The sequence below is a fragment of the Garra rufa genome, chromosome 3 (assembly GCF_049309525.1).
Source record: "Garra rufa chromosome 3, GarRuf1.0, whole genome shotgun sequence".
NCBI lineage: Eukaryota > Metazoa > Chordata > Actinopteri > Cypriniformes > Cyprinidae > Garra > Garra rufa.
The window spans coordinates 4,789,996-4,808,658 of NC_133363.1; the positions used below are offsets into that span (position 1 = coordinate 4,789,996).

Below are 18,663 nucleotides of genomic sequence, written 5' to 3' on the forward strand. Positions count from 1 at the left end.
AGCCAAAATAGCTTGTAAATCATTTGATGATTTGAGTGCATTCAAGGCTGATTCACAGGGTTTGTTAGCCTTTATGTGTTAACAAGATTGTTGTAATGCACATAATCTGTAAAAAAAAAAAAAAGGCTATAATTACTATTGAGCCGATCAGTGTTGGGGGTAATGCATTACAAGCAACGCAAGTTAAGTAATAATATTACTTTTTCCACGTAACTAGTAAAGTAACGCATTACTTTTTAATTGACAAGAAAATATCTGAGGTTTTCCTTATTTTATTTGCTGAAGAGTTGACATTTTTTCTTCTGCGGTCTACTGTACAGAAGTCAATTTACTTTTCTCTAAGCCTGAGGTTTTTGATGTAAAAGGCTTTTACATTTGCCAAAAATATAACTTTTTATATTAAAAACAAACAAGCAAACCCTGCCCAGATTTAAAAAGTAACGTAATGGTAATGCATTCCATAAAAAGTAACTATGTAACGTAATTAGTTAGTTTTAACTCAATATTTTAATGCATTACTTTTAAAAGTAACTTTCCCCAACACTGGAGTTGAATCAAAACCACAGTTTCACTATTAACCTGACACGAACATCCCATAAGTTTCCAATGATGTGTGTTCGCCATCTACTGGTTGCATATGTACAATGCCTCTCTAGAGTAAAAAAGAAACTATATACCTTTTACTGCACATTGTTTGATTAATTCGCTATTGAAATACACAGTTTGTCGTCCGCGCCCGCTCTAATATTGTGAATCTCGCCGCTGGTTGAGAGTTTGACAAACCCGGATCTTGTGCACCAGCTGACCCAGAGTAAACACTGGCTGAGAGGAAGGGTGAAGTTTCTGCTCTCATTCTGCATGAAGCTCACGAAAGCTGTGGGTTTGAAAACATTAGGCTGAATCATCACCAAACGCTGGAAGAAATGACCACATCCAAACGAAGTGAAAGTGACTGGCAAGGTTTAGTGAACGAGGTGAGCTGCTTTACTAAAACACGACGGTGAAGATGATGATGATGATGATGACGCCTGTTTCCATATGGCACTGTATCGTTAACCACCTGAGCTCAACAAAGATACATAGGATACAAGTGTTTGTTACATTGCTCACATTAAATCAAATGCGCATTAGTGGCGAGGTTTAGCGTTGTTTAAAGTGACAGGTTTATAATCAAAACTGTCTGAATTTGGGTTAAAAAAAGTACCTCATATAATCAGACCACATGTTTTCCAACACTGCAAAAAAATGCTTTTCTTACTTAGATTTTTTTGGCTTGTTTACAGTCAAATTATCTACAAATTCTTAAATCAAGAATGATTTTGTAGACAAAAAACATGATTTTCTTTTGTGTTTGAAATAAGATTTTTTTGCTTAGCCCATTGGCATATTATTTTGCTTTTTCTAAGCAGAAACTCACTTAATTTTGACTTGTTTTTTTCTGAAAACAAGAAAAATCTAATTGATTTAAGAATTTTTAGATATTTGGGCTGGAAACAAGACATAAAATATAAGAAATATGTTAATATTGTCAAAAATTCGCTGATGCTCACTTGTTAAGAACCATTGGGGAAATGATTTGGTTTATATTTATATTGTTTCGGTTTTAGAACTTTGATTAAAGGTTTTGATCCACTTCAAATGTTGACTACTGTCTGTAATATATATTTATATTAGGGATGTGACAAGACGTGACACGAGACTATTTTTTTTATTTTTTTTACTTTTTTAAATAATTTCCTTAATTCTCAAATATACAGGGAAAAATAGTATTTTATTCAACTGAAAAACACAAAATGAAAAAAAAATAAAAAATGTAGGTGCATTTTGATATCAATTTGTTCTATTATTCTACTTTAAGGTTGGAAATGTATTTTTTTCACCCTAAAATACATTTTGAAATACATTTTGGTACGTTAAGGTTGAAATTAAATATATTTTCGATTTCAAAAATATTTTATTAAGCTTCACAATTGCATTATATTTGTGACCCTGGACCCCAAAACCAGTCATAAGGGTCAATGTTTTGAAATTGAGATTTATACGTAGTCTAAAAGCTAAATAAATAAGCTTTTCATTGATCTGGAATCTGAGGGTGGGAAAAAATCTAAATATGGAGAAATTTGCCTTTAAAGTTGCCCAAATTAAGTTATGCAATACATACTACCAATAAAAAATTAAGTTCTGATATATTTACCTTAGAAAATGTACTAAATATCTTCATGGGACATGATCTTTACTTAATATCCTAATGATTTTTGGCATAAAAGAAAAATCAATAATTTTGACCTTTGCAATGTATTGTTGGCTATTGCTACAAATGTACTTGTGCAACCTATGACTACCTATGGTTATGTATTCCAGTAATGTAGATATCTATCTATAAATAAATAATTCTATTATTTTTACATTTTTACCACTGATACTTTTGTACTTTGTTACTGTAGTTCTTAATATGCAAACGTAAGCTGGAGAGCAAGAAGGACGCCCTCCTCATTCTGTCTAAAGAGTTGGACAGCTGTCAGCAGGAGAGAGACCAGTACAAACTAATGGCCAACCAGCTGCGCGAGACACACCAGAGCTTAAAGAAGAAATACAGGGAACTAATTGTGTGTCTTTGCATGCTTACTATGCATTATTATTTACATGTAAAAGTTTCTTGGCTTTGTAGTTCTTAAGTATGTTTTATAATATTTCAGGATGGTGACTCATCACTTCCACCAGAAAAACGTCGTCAGGTCAGTTGATGATTGTGATATTTCACCTTTTGAGTTCTCTCAGGGTCATCACTTTCTCCTTCTCTTAGCATTTCTGTGTTTCCTTTTCCTTCAGGTCAGTCTGGCTCAGTTGTTAATGGATTCGAGGGAAAGAAATAAGAAGCTTGCTGAAGAGATAAAGGAACTGACTCAGAGACTCACTGAGACACAGGGAGACAATAAGGTAAAGAAATTATTAAACTATACAAAACAAATTATTTGATAAATGTGTTTCCATTGTAGTTTATGCATTTTTTTTTTTTTTACAGAATTAAAAAATATCCGCATCAATTCGGTGCATGTTAAGATTTTTATGCACATCTAGTTTTTTAAAATGCGATATCACAAAATTGGCATAAAAGCAGGGTTTAAAATTAACACCAGCCAAATGTGGGTAAAATTCAGCTGTGGCCTTTAATGCTGTCAAATCACTTGCCAATCTGGCTGGTTGAATTTTGTGCATGTTCACTCATTAATTTATTGGGGAAGTTCATGCAATCCAAGTCTATGCAGGTTTAGCACAAATACTGAACTCACGAGACATCGTGACATTATGGAGTATTAAGCAAAAAAACAACAGAAATGCATGCATTCACAACTATGTGATAAAGTCTGGTCAGACGAATTAAGTGCATGTGCACATTCTTTCACTGCATGAATCAGTCTATTAATATGCATTAAGAACGATCATGTAATTCAAAATATGGGCCAGAAAATTTATATGTTTATATCATTTCATATAGTTATAATATCACACAAAGAGTGCCGTTTTTTTTTTTTTTTAAACAGCATGATTACAAAAGTGATATTGATTTTATACAGTTCAATAAACAATAAGAGACGTATGTTTTAGACACCATATTGGCTGTTTTTGCTCCATATCTCCAACAAAAATCATTCCAAACACAGCCACAGCACTGTTTTGTGTCTGATTGCTGAATCCTGAATGAATCAACTGTTTAAATGATTCGGTTCAATCGCAATGACTCAATTATTAACAGTGACTGCCTCTTACTGGCGGTTTTAGTTTCACATTTAAAGTAGCTTTTCATTTTTAAAATAATTTCAAATAATAGTATTCAATGTTTTATGTTTAAAATATCAAAACATTATGTATGCATTTGTAACTGCAAGTTAAAGCATTCCATGTCTCTCTGGGCTTCATTAAACTGTGTGTAAATGTGTCTAAATGGCACCTTAAATGCAACTTCTGCAAAGATGATTTTTTGTTAATACTGATTTCATTTGTTTGGTTACAGCCTAAATGCATTATTATTATTATTGACTGATTAAGTGTAAGAATTTAACTCAAAAGATGATGCACTGCAGTAAACTGGCCACTCAGAATATGAAGAATATCAAAGAAGTCAGGAGTCAGTTAGTTAGAAGTTAGTCCACACACAATAACTAATAATTATCTTTATCAATACCGTTATCGATAAAATCCCAGAAAATATTGAGATATTGTTTTATGTAAGTATCACACACCCATAGTACTGACACCAAATGATTTGCAACGATCGCTTTGTCACGTCCGGTGTAGACAGCCTCAAGCTGTTGGTTTATTTCCGTGTTTTTTTTTATTTTATTTGGCTAGTAGAAGTTATGGCCAGTAACTTTTAAAGTTAGTAGCCAAATTGGCTGATGAGTGAAAAAAATAATTTCAATCCCTGAGTGCATGAATGCAAAAAAAACTAGGTATTGTTATACAAATATATCCATTTTTGTTTTCATCTTCCCTTCACAGCTGTTAAGAATGACCATCACCAAACAGAGGCTTGGGGACGATGAAGTCGGGGTCAGACATTTCCCTGCTCATGAGCGTGAGGATCTGGTTAGGCAACTGGAGAAAGCAGCACTGCATGTGCGTTTTTATGTTTAGGTTTTATATGACTCCCATTAATGATTCCTTTATTGCAGTTCGAGTGAATAAGAGCAACATACAGTTAGGTCAAAAGTTTACATCTCCATTTCAGAATCTGCTTTTCCAGCAGAATTTGGTTTTCCAACATTTTTGTGTATTTGAGCCCTTTCCAACAATGACTGTATGATTTTGAGCTCCATCTTTTCACCCTGAGGACAACTGAGGGACTCATATGCAACTATTACAGAAGGATCAAACACTCACTGATGCTCCAGAAAGGAAAACGATGCATTAAGAGCCGGGGGTGAATGGAGATATACATTTTTCTTATTTTTTCTTTTAATATTGCAATTCAGAAGATAGTTACATGTTTCCAAAAAGACAAAATAGGTTACATTTAACCTGATCTTCAAATTCCAGAAGTTTTCACCCCCTGGCTCTTAATGTACCTTAATGTGGTTTTTCCTTCTGGAGCATCAGTGAGCGTTTGAACCTTCTGTAATAGTTGCATATGAGTCCCTCAGTTGTCCTCAGTGTGAAAAGATGGATCTCAAAATCAAACAGTCATTGTTGGAAAGGGTTCAAATGCACATAAGTACTGGAAAACCAAAGATTTTATGTGACCTGAAGGATTTTTCTGAAGAACAGCAGGCACTTTAACTCTTCAGGACAAATAAGGGACTCATGAACAACTATCACTAAACAAAACAATCAAAATAAACTGTGGACTCTATGTAAACATCTTTTATGTGAAATATCTTATTCAGGTCAGTACTAAATGAACAATAACATTTTGTATGATCCCTCTTATTTTAGTAAAATATTTAACATTTTGCAGATTCTCAAAGGGTGATGTTTTGACCTTCTTCATGATCTTTCTTGTGTCCTAATCACATTTGCACTATAATCATAGTTATTCAAATACAGCACTTTGTAAGAATCTTTTTTTTTTTTTTTTTTTAAGAGAGAAGAGCTTGAACACAGTCTGAAGACACTGAGCGATGAACTAGAGGATATAAAGGCAGAGAGAACTGTGTTCAAGGAGAAGGCTGAACGTCTCAACCTCGAGCTGAATCACATCCTCGGTGGCCAGGAGAAACGTATCATCGATGTAGATGCCCTCTGCATGGAAAACAAGTCAGGGAGTGTTTATGTAGCTTGTCAGTATTATGTTTAATGCACTGGTTCTCAACCATTTAGACTCCTTGGGCACTCCATTGTCCTCAGCAATTTTTTAAGGCCTTCAATTGCAGGCTGGGTTTCTTCTAGTATATCTGCTGTAATGACTGCGTTTTGTTTTCTAACATTTTTTTTTTTAAATTTACAGAAATTAGAATTGTCCACAGATAAAATAGAAAATAAGTAACTGATAATTATATACATATAAAATAATAATACTAATAATAATAAAATGTTTTGTAATTTTTCAGATATTTTTAATTGTTAATTAATCATTTTTACTTGGAATTTTACCAATTTGTTAACCAGTTAACTTGATTTTCCCAGTTGTTTGTAATTTATTGGATACTTTTTTTTAAAACGATAAAACAATAATTTCTTACATTTTTTCATAACCAATACATTTTACTTTTCCAGCTGTATTTTACTGAATAAGGGTTTTAAAAAAATATTTTTACTCACAGTTTAATTTACATGATATCTAGAAATCATTTTTTAATTAGGCTTCCTTATATTCCTTCTTCACAAAAATAAATAAATAAATAAAATAAATAACTACATAAATTAAAAAATACATAACTAAAATAAATAATTTTTTTTGTCTTATTTTAAATAATTCTATGCAAAATTTAGGCCCCCTTTAAGGTTTATTGAGGCTGGTTCTAGTTGGACTACTAGGTCTAACTACCCTTTCAGCCACTGATTAGTCATTTAGACCAGTCATAGCTAGCTGGTGACTACAAAGGACCTGACAGAAACCATGCAAAAACCATTTGAAGCTGGTTTTATAGAGTCTTCATTAGGTTTTTAGCATTTAAAACTTATTCCAGAGTTTTAAACTGAATGCATTTGGTAATCTTTTATCTTTTGGTTTGCAGATCAGATGAGATGTATTTTTCATGCAACAAAAGTTTTTGTTGTATTGCAGATACTTGCAAGACAGATTCAAACAAGTTCAAGAGGAGGTCAGTTTGCTGAAGAGTAACATACAGAAATATAAGGTAAGGCTGAGAAGTCAGATTTATTAGGTTTAATCACGATTACTCTTACCAAAAACAGCATACTTAAAGTTTGTTTTATTAAGTATACTTAAGTGAAGTTCAAGTATATTTTTAAGTATACTTTATGTAGTATATCAGTGTACTAGTAGTATCGTACTTTTTCAATACTCCTTGGGACTAAATTGGCCCACTTTCTAGTACATAAAAGTATACTTTTAAGTATACTTTAAGTATAACAGTAGTAAACTTTGAATACGCAACTAGTTTACATCTATGTTTTCAGTTTGTACTGCAAGTATACTAAAAGTGAACGTATAGGAATACTGATAGTTTACTAATTAAATACTTTTTATGCATATTTAGTACACGTTGAAGTGTAGTCTCAGTAAAATACTAGTTTAGTAGTTTTATACTGCAAGTATACTTGTAAGTTTTCTTTAAGTGAAATTTACATCACACTTTAAGCATACTATTATGTCCCCATTATATATTATTAAAGATTCATCTTTATTATTATAATTATTTGTATATATTTTGTTCTGAACATACAAAACATCAAAAGAAAGAACAATAAACAATGCATGTAAACAAAAAAAATCTAGTTTCATGCATTATTTTTTTTTATAAACACTTGAATGTGGGTAAGTTTCATAAATAAAAATAAATAAACAACATTCAAAAAGCTAAAAAAAAAGACTATTTATTAAAATCAAAACGTAGATGGAATTGATCAACACCCCAAAGCTTGACAGTCATTATTACCTCTTCATGGATCGACATTTTATTCCATGACATTACACAATTTTCCTAATCTATGGTTTTGATGCTGTTTTATGTCTGATGATTGTGTTAAATTACATGTGGAAGCATCTGTTGTTTCTGTTTCTTCACTGTTTTGGAAATTCTTTTCAGAAGATGTGCAACAGCGCTCCTAGCATATAAGCATATACAATTAAAAAACAGCACAAGTGTAGCTCAAAAAATATCTAAGTATAAGTCAAGTATACTTAAAAGTCATTTAAAGTATATTTCTGAGAAGTACATAAAAAGTAGACTAAAAGAAGTATACTAATGGACCACTTGAATAAACTTTTTTTATAAGGATAAGTCTGTTACACAGCTTTTATATTGTGTTATAATATTTCAATACTTTCTGTATATCTTATAGACTGCTCTGGATCGCAGAAGAAACCCTGAGATTGGTGGCAAGTCTAACAGCAGTGCTCTTACCGGAGTCCTTTCTCCTAAACAAGGTTCTCAACTCATGTGTTTGCTTTTTTTTTAGAAGCTTAAAGATCTGAACTAACAAGGAAGTAATTCAGCATGTCATATGAGAGCATTCGCTTGTGTAGACTTATTCACTCCTCTATTCCTGCTGTTTGCAGTGCAGGGTTTGTTGTCAGAGGATAATGGTTGCAGTTTACCAGCCACACCTCAGTCTATCGCAGACCTGAAGTCTTTAGCGACAGCTTTACTGGAGACCATTCACGAGAAGAACATAATCATTCAACACCAAAGACAGACCAACAGGTTTGTGTGTCCATTTGTACTTGACTGTTTTTATTGCACTCAAAAACTGCAAGCAAATTTCGCAGTTAATCACAAAGAAACTGCAAGTAAAGTTGAATTTAATGTAAAATATTGAAGTAGAATGACTCAAATTTTTTGTGTTTTTAACTATAATAAAAAAAACGAAACATTTTGTACAGTGTATGTTTAAATAGCTTTCAAATAAGTTTCATATACAAAGTTATGAGAGAAAGATATATATCGGGTTATACATAAATTCATTTTGAGTAAATTTATTGTGCCTTAAAGAATTCTGGGAAACAGAGTTTCTGATTTGGAGAGAAAGCTGAAGACTTTGGAAATTTCTGGACTTTGGAGTCTCCCAGGTGAGTGTCTTTTGCTTTTTGATCACATTTTTTGTGTTTTTCATTTTTCATTTGTTGATATTTTTCTTTTGGGCTAGTGGGAATTATTATTTTGACTGATTAATCTATTGAATATCTGACAATCTTTTTGTTTATAATATATTTAAACACATAAGGTACATTTTCAATAGAAATTACATTAAAGCATATACTGTATGTGAACCTGGACTATAAAACCAGTCATAAGTCGTGCGAGTATATTTTATTTTATGCCCAAAATCATTAGGATATTAAGTAAAAGTCACATTCCACACTGTAAAAAGTTTTCACCAGTTTCAACTTAAAAATGTAAGTTTAGCAGCTGCCTTAAGATTTTAAGTTAAATCAACTTGAGTCATTTCAACTCACAAGTTATATCAACTCATTTTTATTGTAATCAGTTAAAATGACTTGTAGTTTTAAGCTGATTAAACTTAAAAACTTAAGGCAGCTGCTGAGTTTAGGTTTTTAAGTTGAATCTGGTGAAAACTTTTTACAGTGCATGAAGATATTTTGTAAATATCTTACCTTAATTGTATCAAAACTTAATTTTTCTTTTTTAATATGCATTTCTGAGAACTTAAGTTGGACAACTTTAAATGCAATTTTCTCAATATTATTTGTTTTACAACATTTAAAGTTGTATCTCGACCAAATATCACCCTATCCTAACAAATCATACATCAATGGAAAGCTTATTTACCAGCTTTTAGATGATGTATAAATCTCAATTTAATAAAATTTGCCCTTATGACTGGTTTTGTGGTTCAGGGTCACTTTTAAGTTGATCATTAATGCTTGTCAGTACATTCAGCAGTACTTCAACCATTTTTTTTAATGTAAATTGGAAACGACATATAAAGAAGTACTTAAATCCTACTTAAGTGTGCCAGAAAGCACTCTATTTGCAATTAGCATATAATTTAGAGTCTGAAAACATTTCAACTACTCTTTTCAAAAGTAGTGTTTTATTGAAGAAATGTATTGTACATGATTTACAAATATCAGCACTTTTGATGACTCCCTTATGAACGGATTACAAATGTTCAGAATAGTCTTAATCTATCAGCAGGATCAGCACTGAATGTTCAAATATTTCATTATTAAGAAGCAGTACTCGTACTGAGATATGCAGCTTTTTTATTCATTAGCAGGTATTCAGATGGGACATTAATGTGTTAAGAATAAATGCGTTCACACCGCATTTGTCAATGTCTGTAGTGCACGCCAGGTTTTCTTCCAAAAATATATGGGACGACTGACAGCGATTTGTGAAATCACTCATCAGCTATTCCTCAGCGTCAGGAAGCAGCCAGAAACAGTCAATCAAGTGACAGAGATTTTAGCTTTCTGAAATGTGCTGAGAACTATCAGCTCCTGTTATTGTATTTAGACCTATTGTGTTGGGTCAATTAAAAGAGAAGTTTACTTCCAGGACAAAAAATTATAGATAATTTACTCACCCCCTTGTCTTTCAAGATGTTCATGTCTTTCTTTCTTCAGTCATAAAGAAATTATGTTTTTTGAGAAAAACATTTCAGAATTTCTCTCCATATAGTGGACTTCTATGGTGCCCCCGAGTTTGAAATGTAGTTCCTAAATGTAGATTCAGTGCAGTTTCGAAGGTCTCTAAACAAACCCAGTCAAGGAAAAAGGGCCTTACCTAGTGAAACAGTCTGTTATTTTTACATTTTGATCTACTTTTTAACCTCAAATGCTCGTCTTGTCTAGCTCTGCATTGAAAAACTCCAATCTCCTTTAGTTCTGCAGCTTCAAAATCATCCTTCATCAATGTTTTACCTTTTTTGTAAAAGGTGTTGGTCTTCTTTGCACATTCACTTTGTAAATGCTGGGTTGGTACTTCTGCAGCGATGTAGGATGATTTTAAAGTTGGAGGAGAAAATGAAATGGGATGAGTTTTTTGGCATACCCTAACTGTCATGAACCGGAATACACAGAGCTTTTGAGGTTAAAAAGTATGTAAATTTGATTTTTTTTTTTTTTTTTTAGAAAATAACAGATCGTTCGTTTTGCTATAAGACCCTTATTCCTTGGCTGGGATCATTTAGAGCCCTTTGAAGCTGCATTTAAACTGCATTTTGAAAGTTCAAACAACATGTAAAAGTTAGTTTTGCACCCGATGACCCCTTTAAAAATATGTATTGTAATTGAAATCTATTGACACAAATAGATAGTTCTATAAAAGAAACACTTAACAGTGTTTTTGATGTTTTCTTTCCACTAGTCTGAAAAAACACTTTATGAACAACCAAAAAGCCCAAAATCTCAAACCTGATAGGTGCATGAAAAAACAGCATTTTTGCCTGTAGTGTCTCCGCCAGAAATAATTCACACAAAAATGAAAAATTGCTTCAAATATACTCACCCTCAGGTCATCCAAGATGTCGATGAGTTTGTTTCTTCATAGAAACATATTTGAAGAAATTTAGCATCACTTGCTCACCAACGGATCCTCTGCAGTGAATGGGTGCCGTCAGAATGAGAGTCCAAACAGCTGATAAAAACATCACAATAATCCACAAGCAATCCAGACTACTGTAGTCCATCAATTAACATATTGTGAAGCACAAAACAGTGTGATTGTAAGAAACAAATCCATCATTAAGACGTTTTAAACTTCAAATGGTTGCTTGTGGGTAAAATACGAGTCCATGATCCATAATATTGCTTCCTCCAGTGAAGAAATTGTCTCGTCTGAATCAGGAGAAAATATGAAAGCAAAAACAGCTCTAAACAAATGTGTGGGTGGATTTTGATTGGAAGGGACAATGAGGATGGACTTTTTCACTTGAGGAAGCATTATTATGAATTATGGACTCATATTTTGGCCAGTAGCAATGATTTAATCTTAAAACACCTTAATGATGGATTTGTTTCTTACAAACGTGCAGCTCAAGACATTAAATGGACTTGAGTGGTGTGGATTACATGTGGATTGCTGTGATGTTTTTATCAGCTGTTTGGACTCTAATTCTGACGGCACCCATTCACTGCAGAGGATCTATTGGTGAGCAAGTAACGCTACATTTCTCCAAATCTGATGAAGAAACCAACTCATCTACATCTTGGATGGCCTGAAAGTGAGCATATTTTCAGCAAAACATTAATTTTTGGGTGAAGCATTGCTTTAATGCAGTGTTATTGACAAGGACATTTATTTAAATCTCTCTGTGATTCTGGGTTCTGCCCCAATTTCTTTTATTTTACTGCCTACCAGGCAAAATTTGCAAGTATGATCACTAAGAAAAGTAATAGCATGCTTTAATCTTCCAGTTAGGGGTTGTTTCAAATCACTAACCTAAGTATGAGCAATAGTAATAGTGATGCTTGACTTGCCAAAGCACTACTAATGCACAGACTTTAGCTTAGATTCAAAGTCCTCACTTAATTTCTTATATGGGCCATTTAACAAGTGCCCACATAGGCCTATTTTTCTAAAATAGTCATACAAGTCCTAGCTTCAAGAAAAGTACTTACAGTCCCTGTCCATAAGAGGGTAGTAAAGCACTTCCACTGAAGAGCAGATCAGATGCTCACATGTCATAAGACGTCGTTCTGCCGCCATAAAAAGTGACAAGCATCCATTACTGAAACTGATTGCCCACATTACAAACACATTTGGGGAATGTGGTATTATTAGGGAACTTTGTGGATGAGAGAGAGGATCACGGCTCAGTCTATGAACGTGATCGAATGGCAGAGTCGGTGGCCTTGCAGAAATGAACAGGAGAAAGTTAAAGGTGCACTCGCTAATTTTTTCCTCATTAAAAAATTTTGAAGTTTGAATTAAGAGTACTTTGGGTAAATATGATTAAAGTGGTTTGCAATTGTGTGAGATGGAGACTTAAGTCATGTCAATAGCCTAATAAAAGATGATTAATTTTACATGGAGTGAATGGGCGCATGGGGGCAGACATGTTGAGATCACATGACCACCTGAATAATACTTTCTTTATGCTGATATCTACTTGGACATCTGGTCACAAATAAATAAATTGTTGTTTTATAGATAGAGCATTCATAATTAATGTTTTGCGTGAAGCTTTCTCCATGCCAGTAGGTGTCAGAATAAGACATATTTGCCAACATGACCCTTGTGGAAAAAAAGTGTGCTTAAAATGTGCACTTGTTCTGTACTTCAATTCTTTGACATTTATTTTTAAAAACTGTACTTGCAGATAATGCAATATTAATTAAATAAAAGGCCACATAAGTGACTTAATAAGGCACTTTTGTGATTGTTTCTGAACACACTTAAGTACACTTTTAAGAAGTGAACTTTGTAGTATCAGCTTAAAAGTTTTACTTTAAAATTAGGGCTGGGACACGATTAATCGCGATTAATCGCATCCAAAATAAAAGTTTATGTTAACATACTAAATGTGTGTTTACTGTGTATATTTATTATGTATATATAAATACACACACAAACATGTATATTAAAGAAAACTGAAAATAAAAATTAAATTAAAATAGATAAAATATTTATAATTCTATATATAATCTAAATTAAATACAAATATAACTATCCACACATATAAGTATTTTTTAAAGTCTATACATGTATGTGTGTGTATTTATATATACATAATAAATATACACAGTAAACACACATTTAGTATGTTAACATAAACTTTTATTTTGGATGCGATTAATCGCGATTAATCGTGTCCCAGCCCTATTTAAAATACATTTTAAAAGATGTTTAATTTCTTGTTGTGCTTTATACAAGTACTCTTATTTTTTAAGTGTTGACTAACATACTAAAGTACATGTAAAGTTCTTAAATATAATTTTTAAAGTTAGTATATTTTAAATATACTAAATTACAACTTCATTTTCACAAATTTTAATTACCAAATGTATTTAAATGCATAACTTTTAAAATTGCACCAAAGTGTATGTTAGTGAAAGAAAATGATTGATATTTCAAAAACAAAAGAAGTAATTATGAAGTTATTTATAAAAATGTACTTAAGCCCTACTTGGTTGGTTAAATAAGCAAATTGCAATTAACGTGCACTTAAGTGTAAGAAAACATTACATTCAGTTCACACTTTTATATTTCAAACATTAAAAGAAATAATTATAAAGTTACATATAAAAACTTACTTAAGTGGGTCAAAAAGCACTTTAAAGTTCAGCTAATTGCATTATACATTTAAACTATTAAAAACTTTCATTTAATTGCAATTAACATGCACTTAAGTGCCTGACATCTTTACATTCAGTTCACACTTAAGTATATTATACCATAAATTATTGATTTTTTTGATAAAAAAACAAAGCAAAAGTAATTATGAAGTTACTCATAAAAATTTACTTAAGCCCTACTTAAGTTGGTCAAAAGCAATAATCAAATTGCAATTAACGTGCACTTAAGTGTAAGAAAACATTACATTCGGTTCAGACTTTTATGTTTCAAAAACAAAATAAGTAATTATGAAGTTGCACATAAAAGCGTACTTAAGTGGGCCAAAATGCACTCTAAAGTTCAGATAATTGCATTTATTTTAAGTGTAAACTATAACACTTCCATTTAATTGCAGTTAACATGCACTTAAGCATATGAAAACATTTACATTCAGTTTACACTTAAGTATATTGTACCATAAATTATTGATATTTAAAGAACAAAAAAAGTCATTATGAAGTTACATATAAAAATGTACTTAAGTCCTACTTAAGTGGGTCAAAAAACAATAATCAAATTGCAATTAACATGCACTTAAGTTTAAGAAAACATTACAGTCAGTTCACACTGTTACATTTCAAAAAACAAAAGAATTATGAAGTGACATAAAAAACTTAAGTCCTACTAAAGTGATTCAAAAAGCACCCTAAAGTTCAGCTACTTAATTTTTTTTATAAATGTAAACTATAACAAACTTTCATTTAATTGTAATTAACAATCATTACATTCAGTTCACACTTAAGTATGTGTTTTACTTTATTATTTCCACAATAAGTACTTATTTTAAAAGCTTGCTAAAGTATGCTTCTTTTTTCACAAAGGAAATTAAGCACACCTTTATTTCCAGAGAGAAAATAGAAGAGTTTTGGACGTCCTGGTCTTTTTTTTTTTTTTTTCATGTTGTCTGTTTGGGTGACAGGCTGTGCTTGTTTCCTTGTTTCCTGTCAGTACAGCCTGTCTGACTTAAACTTGTTTTCTCCTCACGACTCTTTTTACCTGCCATCGCAATGACAAAACAGCGAGTGAGAGAGATCCTTTCTTGTTTGAAGTTTGCCAGAAGTCACCACGAGAGGAATTTAGCGCCGACTTCTGTGGCTTCCGAGCCGTACGACGTGACGCGAGGCTCGGTTTGTCCGTAAAACTAGATGGTTTTGTTCCCCAGTGTGCTGCAGGGACAAGCAGTGAATGAATGGATGGATGGGCAGCTGCCAGGTGGGGATCGCCTCTCATCCATCCATCCTGCTTTGCACAGCGGGCTGTGAAGCTGCCGCGGTGAAGCTCCATGCTGTTCGGCATACAGAATTAGCCTGACTTTTTAATTAGCTCAGACGCCGCTCTCCATAACACACCAATGACCTTTTCAAACAAAGAAAGTTGAGCGTACAGCATCATTTCAGTGCCTCTTAAAAATAAAGCCTCTCTTGAGATCTTCAAGAAGTCCAGAGGACCATATGGAGGCCCACGGCTGCTATCAGCTGTCAGTGTAGGAGCATTTCTGTAGATTTACATGAAGTGCCCCAAAATAGGTTTGAACACTTGAACCACAGTTAAAGGGATAGTTCACCCAAAAATGAACATTTTGTCTTCATTTACTCACCTCATGTCATTCCGAAGCTGTATGACTTTCTGTGGAGCACAAAAGAAGATTCTTTAGTAAAATGTTGTTTTGGACCCCGTCGGCAAAGTACAGCAAAAACAGTAAAATTTTGAAATATTTTTACTATTTAATATAATTGCTTTCTAATTGAATATATTTTAAAATATAATTCATTCCTGTGTTCAAAGCTGAACTTTCAGCATCATTACTCCAGTCTAGAGGTCACATGATCCTTCAGAAATCATTCTAATATGCTGATTTGCTGTTCAAGAAACTATTATTATTATTATTATTATTAATATTTAAAATAGTTGAGTTTTTTTTTTTCAGGATTCTTCGGAAGAATAGAAAGATCCATACATCAGCATTTATCTGAAATAAAAAAAACTTTTGTAACATTTATTTTTGGTTATTAAATTATAGAAATTAATACTTTTATTTATCAAGGATGCTTTAAATTGATTAAAAGTGATGATAAAGAAATTCATAATGTTACAGAAGATTAATATTTCAGATAAATGCTGTTCTTCTGAACTTTATATTCATTAAAGAAAACTTATTTTCAAAATAATAATAAGAATAAATGTTTTTTTTTTTGAGCAGCAAATCAGAATATTAGAATGATTTCTGAAGGATCATGTGACTGGAGTAATGTTAAAAATTCAGCTTTCAAATCACAGAAATAAATTACATTTTAAAATATATTCAAATAGAAAACTGTTATGTTAAATAGTAAAAAATATTTCAAAATTGTACAGTTTTTTCTGTACTTTGAATAAAATAAATGCAGGCTTGGTGAGCAGAAAAGACTTCTTTAAAAACATAAAAAATCATTTGCTTTATAGTGTGTAATTTTAACAATTTAATAATCTGTTATATTTAGAAATCATAACACATAATTTTACATGTGTATGCATTTTATTAAAATATCAATTATTACATTATTTAAGAAATGTAATGTTATTTAATTTTAATTACATATTTGTAATTTTCATAAGTCAAATATAGTTTGAATGTTGATCATTTAGAGGCCTTTAAATTTGCATATGAAGTATGTGACCCTGGACCACAAAACCAGTTATAAGGGTCAGTTTTTTTAAATTGAGATTTATACAGCATCTAGAAGCTGAATAAAAAAGCTTTCCATTGATGTATGTTTTTTATGACGCTATTTAAAAATCTACAATCTGAGGATGCAAAAATAAATCTAAATATTGAGAAAATCACTTTTTAAGTTGTCCAAATGAAGTTCTTAGCAATGCATATTTCTAAATGAAAATGAAGTTTTAATATATTTATGGTAGAAAATTTACAAAATATCTTCATGGAACATAATCTTTAATGTCCTTATGATTTTTGGCATAAAAGAAAGATCAATAATTTTGACCCATACAATGTATTTTTGGCTATTGCTACAAATATACCTACTTAATATGCTACTTAAGACTTAAGTTTTGTGCTTCAGGGTCACATATAGGGTTAAATGTATCTTTTTGTGGCCACTATACAAGACTTCTGATCTCTCATACGTAGTGCTGCTATAGTCCTTGTTCCTCTCCTGTTTATTGTGTTTCGTAGCACAGTGGCCCTAAAAAGCGTCATGTAAACAGATCAGACGCTGGTGTCCGGTGTTTGGACGGCTCCAGCATATAGTGCTCAGTCCCCTGTGGGAAACATATGGCATTAACCTGTGATGCATGCAGCCAGTACTAATGAAGACAGATGAGATCGGCTGAAGTCTTCCTGTGTGCGAGCGCATGTGGCCCGTCTGATCCATTTCACTCTACATACGTACTGCTAGAAAACTGCCACCTTTTGTGTGGGAGAGCTGTGTTTAATTTTGGGTTTGAGTGAGATTTTGGATTCATCATTGACCACTGACATCCTCCAGAGATTTTATTGTCTCCTGTCATACGTTGTGTCATCTTCATTCTGGAAAGGCAGTACAAAAACTGCGTAGAGGAAGGTGTATTTACATGCCTTTGACTGTTAAATGCTGGAAATAAAGCATTTGGACAGGAAAAATCAAGTATGAATATAGAACTATTCAATTAGATATGAGTCAAGGTACAATATGAGCTAAAATAAATATTTTCATGATACTCAAAGTTTAAGGCTGCTTTTTTGCTCATTTACACAGAAACAAAGCAGCATCAGTGCCATCTGACACTAGACACTTTGTTGGTTCACATCTGGATTTTTTGTTGCTTTTATGCAACATTGCATCTTTACACCATATATCTTTATTTTAAGCCAGCTACTCTCTGATAGAATTGAAATTGCATTAAATAAATGCTTACATTTATATATGAAGTTTATTTGTAAAACCAGATAACTCAGTTTTGAACAATTTTCAATAATCAGGTTATTTCAATTGTTACAAAATTAATATTTGTGACCCTGGACCACAAAACCAGTCTTAAGTCGCTGGGGTATATTTGTAGCAATAGCCAAAAATACATTGCATGGGTCAAAATTTTTGATTTTTCTTTTATGCCAAAAATCATTAAGAAATTAAGTAAAGATCATGTTCCATGAAGATTTTTTGTAAAATTCCTACTGTAAACATATCAAAATGTAATTTTTGATTTGTAATATGCATTGTTAAGAACCTAATTTGGACAACTTTAAAGGTGATTTTCTCAGTCTTTTTGATTTTTTTTGCATCCTCAGATTTCTGATTTCAAATAGATGTATCTCAGTCAAATATTGTCCTATCCTAACAAACCATACATCAATAGAAAGCTTATTTATTGAGCTTTCATATGATGTATAAATCTCAGTTTTGTCAAATTTAACCTTATGACTGGTTTTGTGGTCCAGGGTCACATTTAAATATTTAAAGGCATTTTATCATATAATTAAATATTTAGTTTTGTTTTCATTTTATTATACTGCATTGTTACCAGTTATATTGTCTATTGGTCCATTGCTAACAGTATTCTCTCAGTGTAAATGATGAAAGCTGATCTCTGTGATGTTCAACAGGAGGCCGAGATGCCATCACTCTGAGCGCCGCTCCTCTGTCCTCCATCGACCGTCCACAGAAAACCACCAACCCACAACCTGCTGCAGGTGAGCCGGTGTAATTGTGTGTAACCAAATCTGCCATTTGCTAATCGTCCCGCCAAGAGGCTGAAG

General features: G+C 32.3%; 1 protein-coding gene across 1 annotated transcript in view; it reads left to right on the plus strand.

Annotated features, from left to right (window-relative positions):
- The first annotated feature begins 824 nt into the window (after nt 1-824).
- Nucleotides 825-18,663, plus strand: part of LOC141332015 (coiled-coil domain-containing protein 149-A-like) — a 21,891-nt gene continuing 4,052 nt past the window's right edge. The window contains exons 1-11 of the mRNA XM_073837090.1: nt 825-974; nt 2,445-2,606; nt 2,697-2,735; nt 2,830-2,937; nt 4,501-4,617; nt 5,582-5,754; nt 6,725-6,797; nt 7,966-8,050; nt 8,183-8,327; nt 8,616-8,692; nt 18,511-18,597. Of these exons, the coding sequence (XP_073693191.1) occupies nt 924-974; nt 2,445-2,606; nt 2,697-2,735; nt 2,830-2,937; nt 4,501-4,617; nt 5,582-5,754; nt 6,725-6,797; nt 7,966-8,050; nt 8,183-8,327; nt 8,616-8,692; nt 18,511-18,597 (1,117 nt within the window). The 5' untranslated portion in view covers nt 825-923. The remainder of the gene's footprint in view (nt 975-2,444; nt 2,607-2,696; nt 2,736-2,829; nt 2,938-4,500; nt 4,618-5,581; nt 5,755-6,724; nt 6,798-7,965; nt 8,051-8,182; nt 8,328-8,615; nt 8,693-18,510; nt 18,598-18,663) is intronic.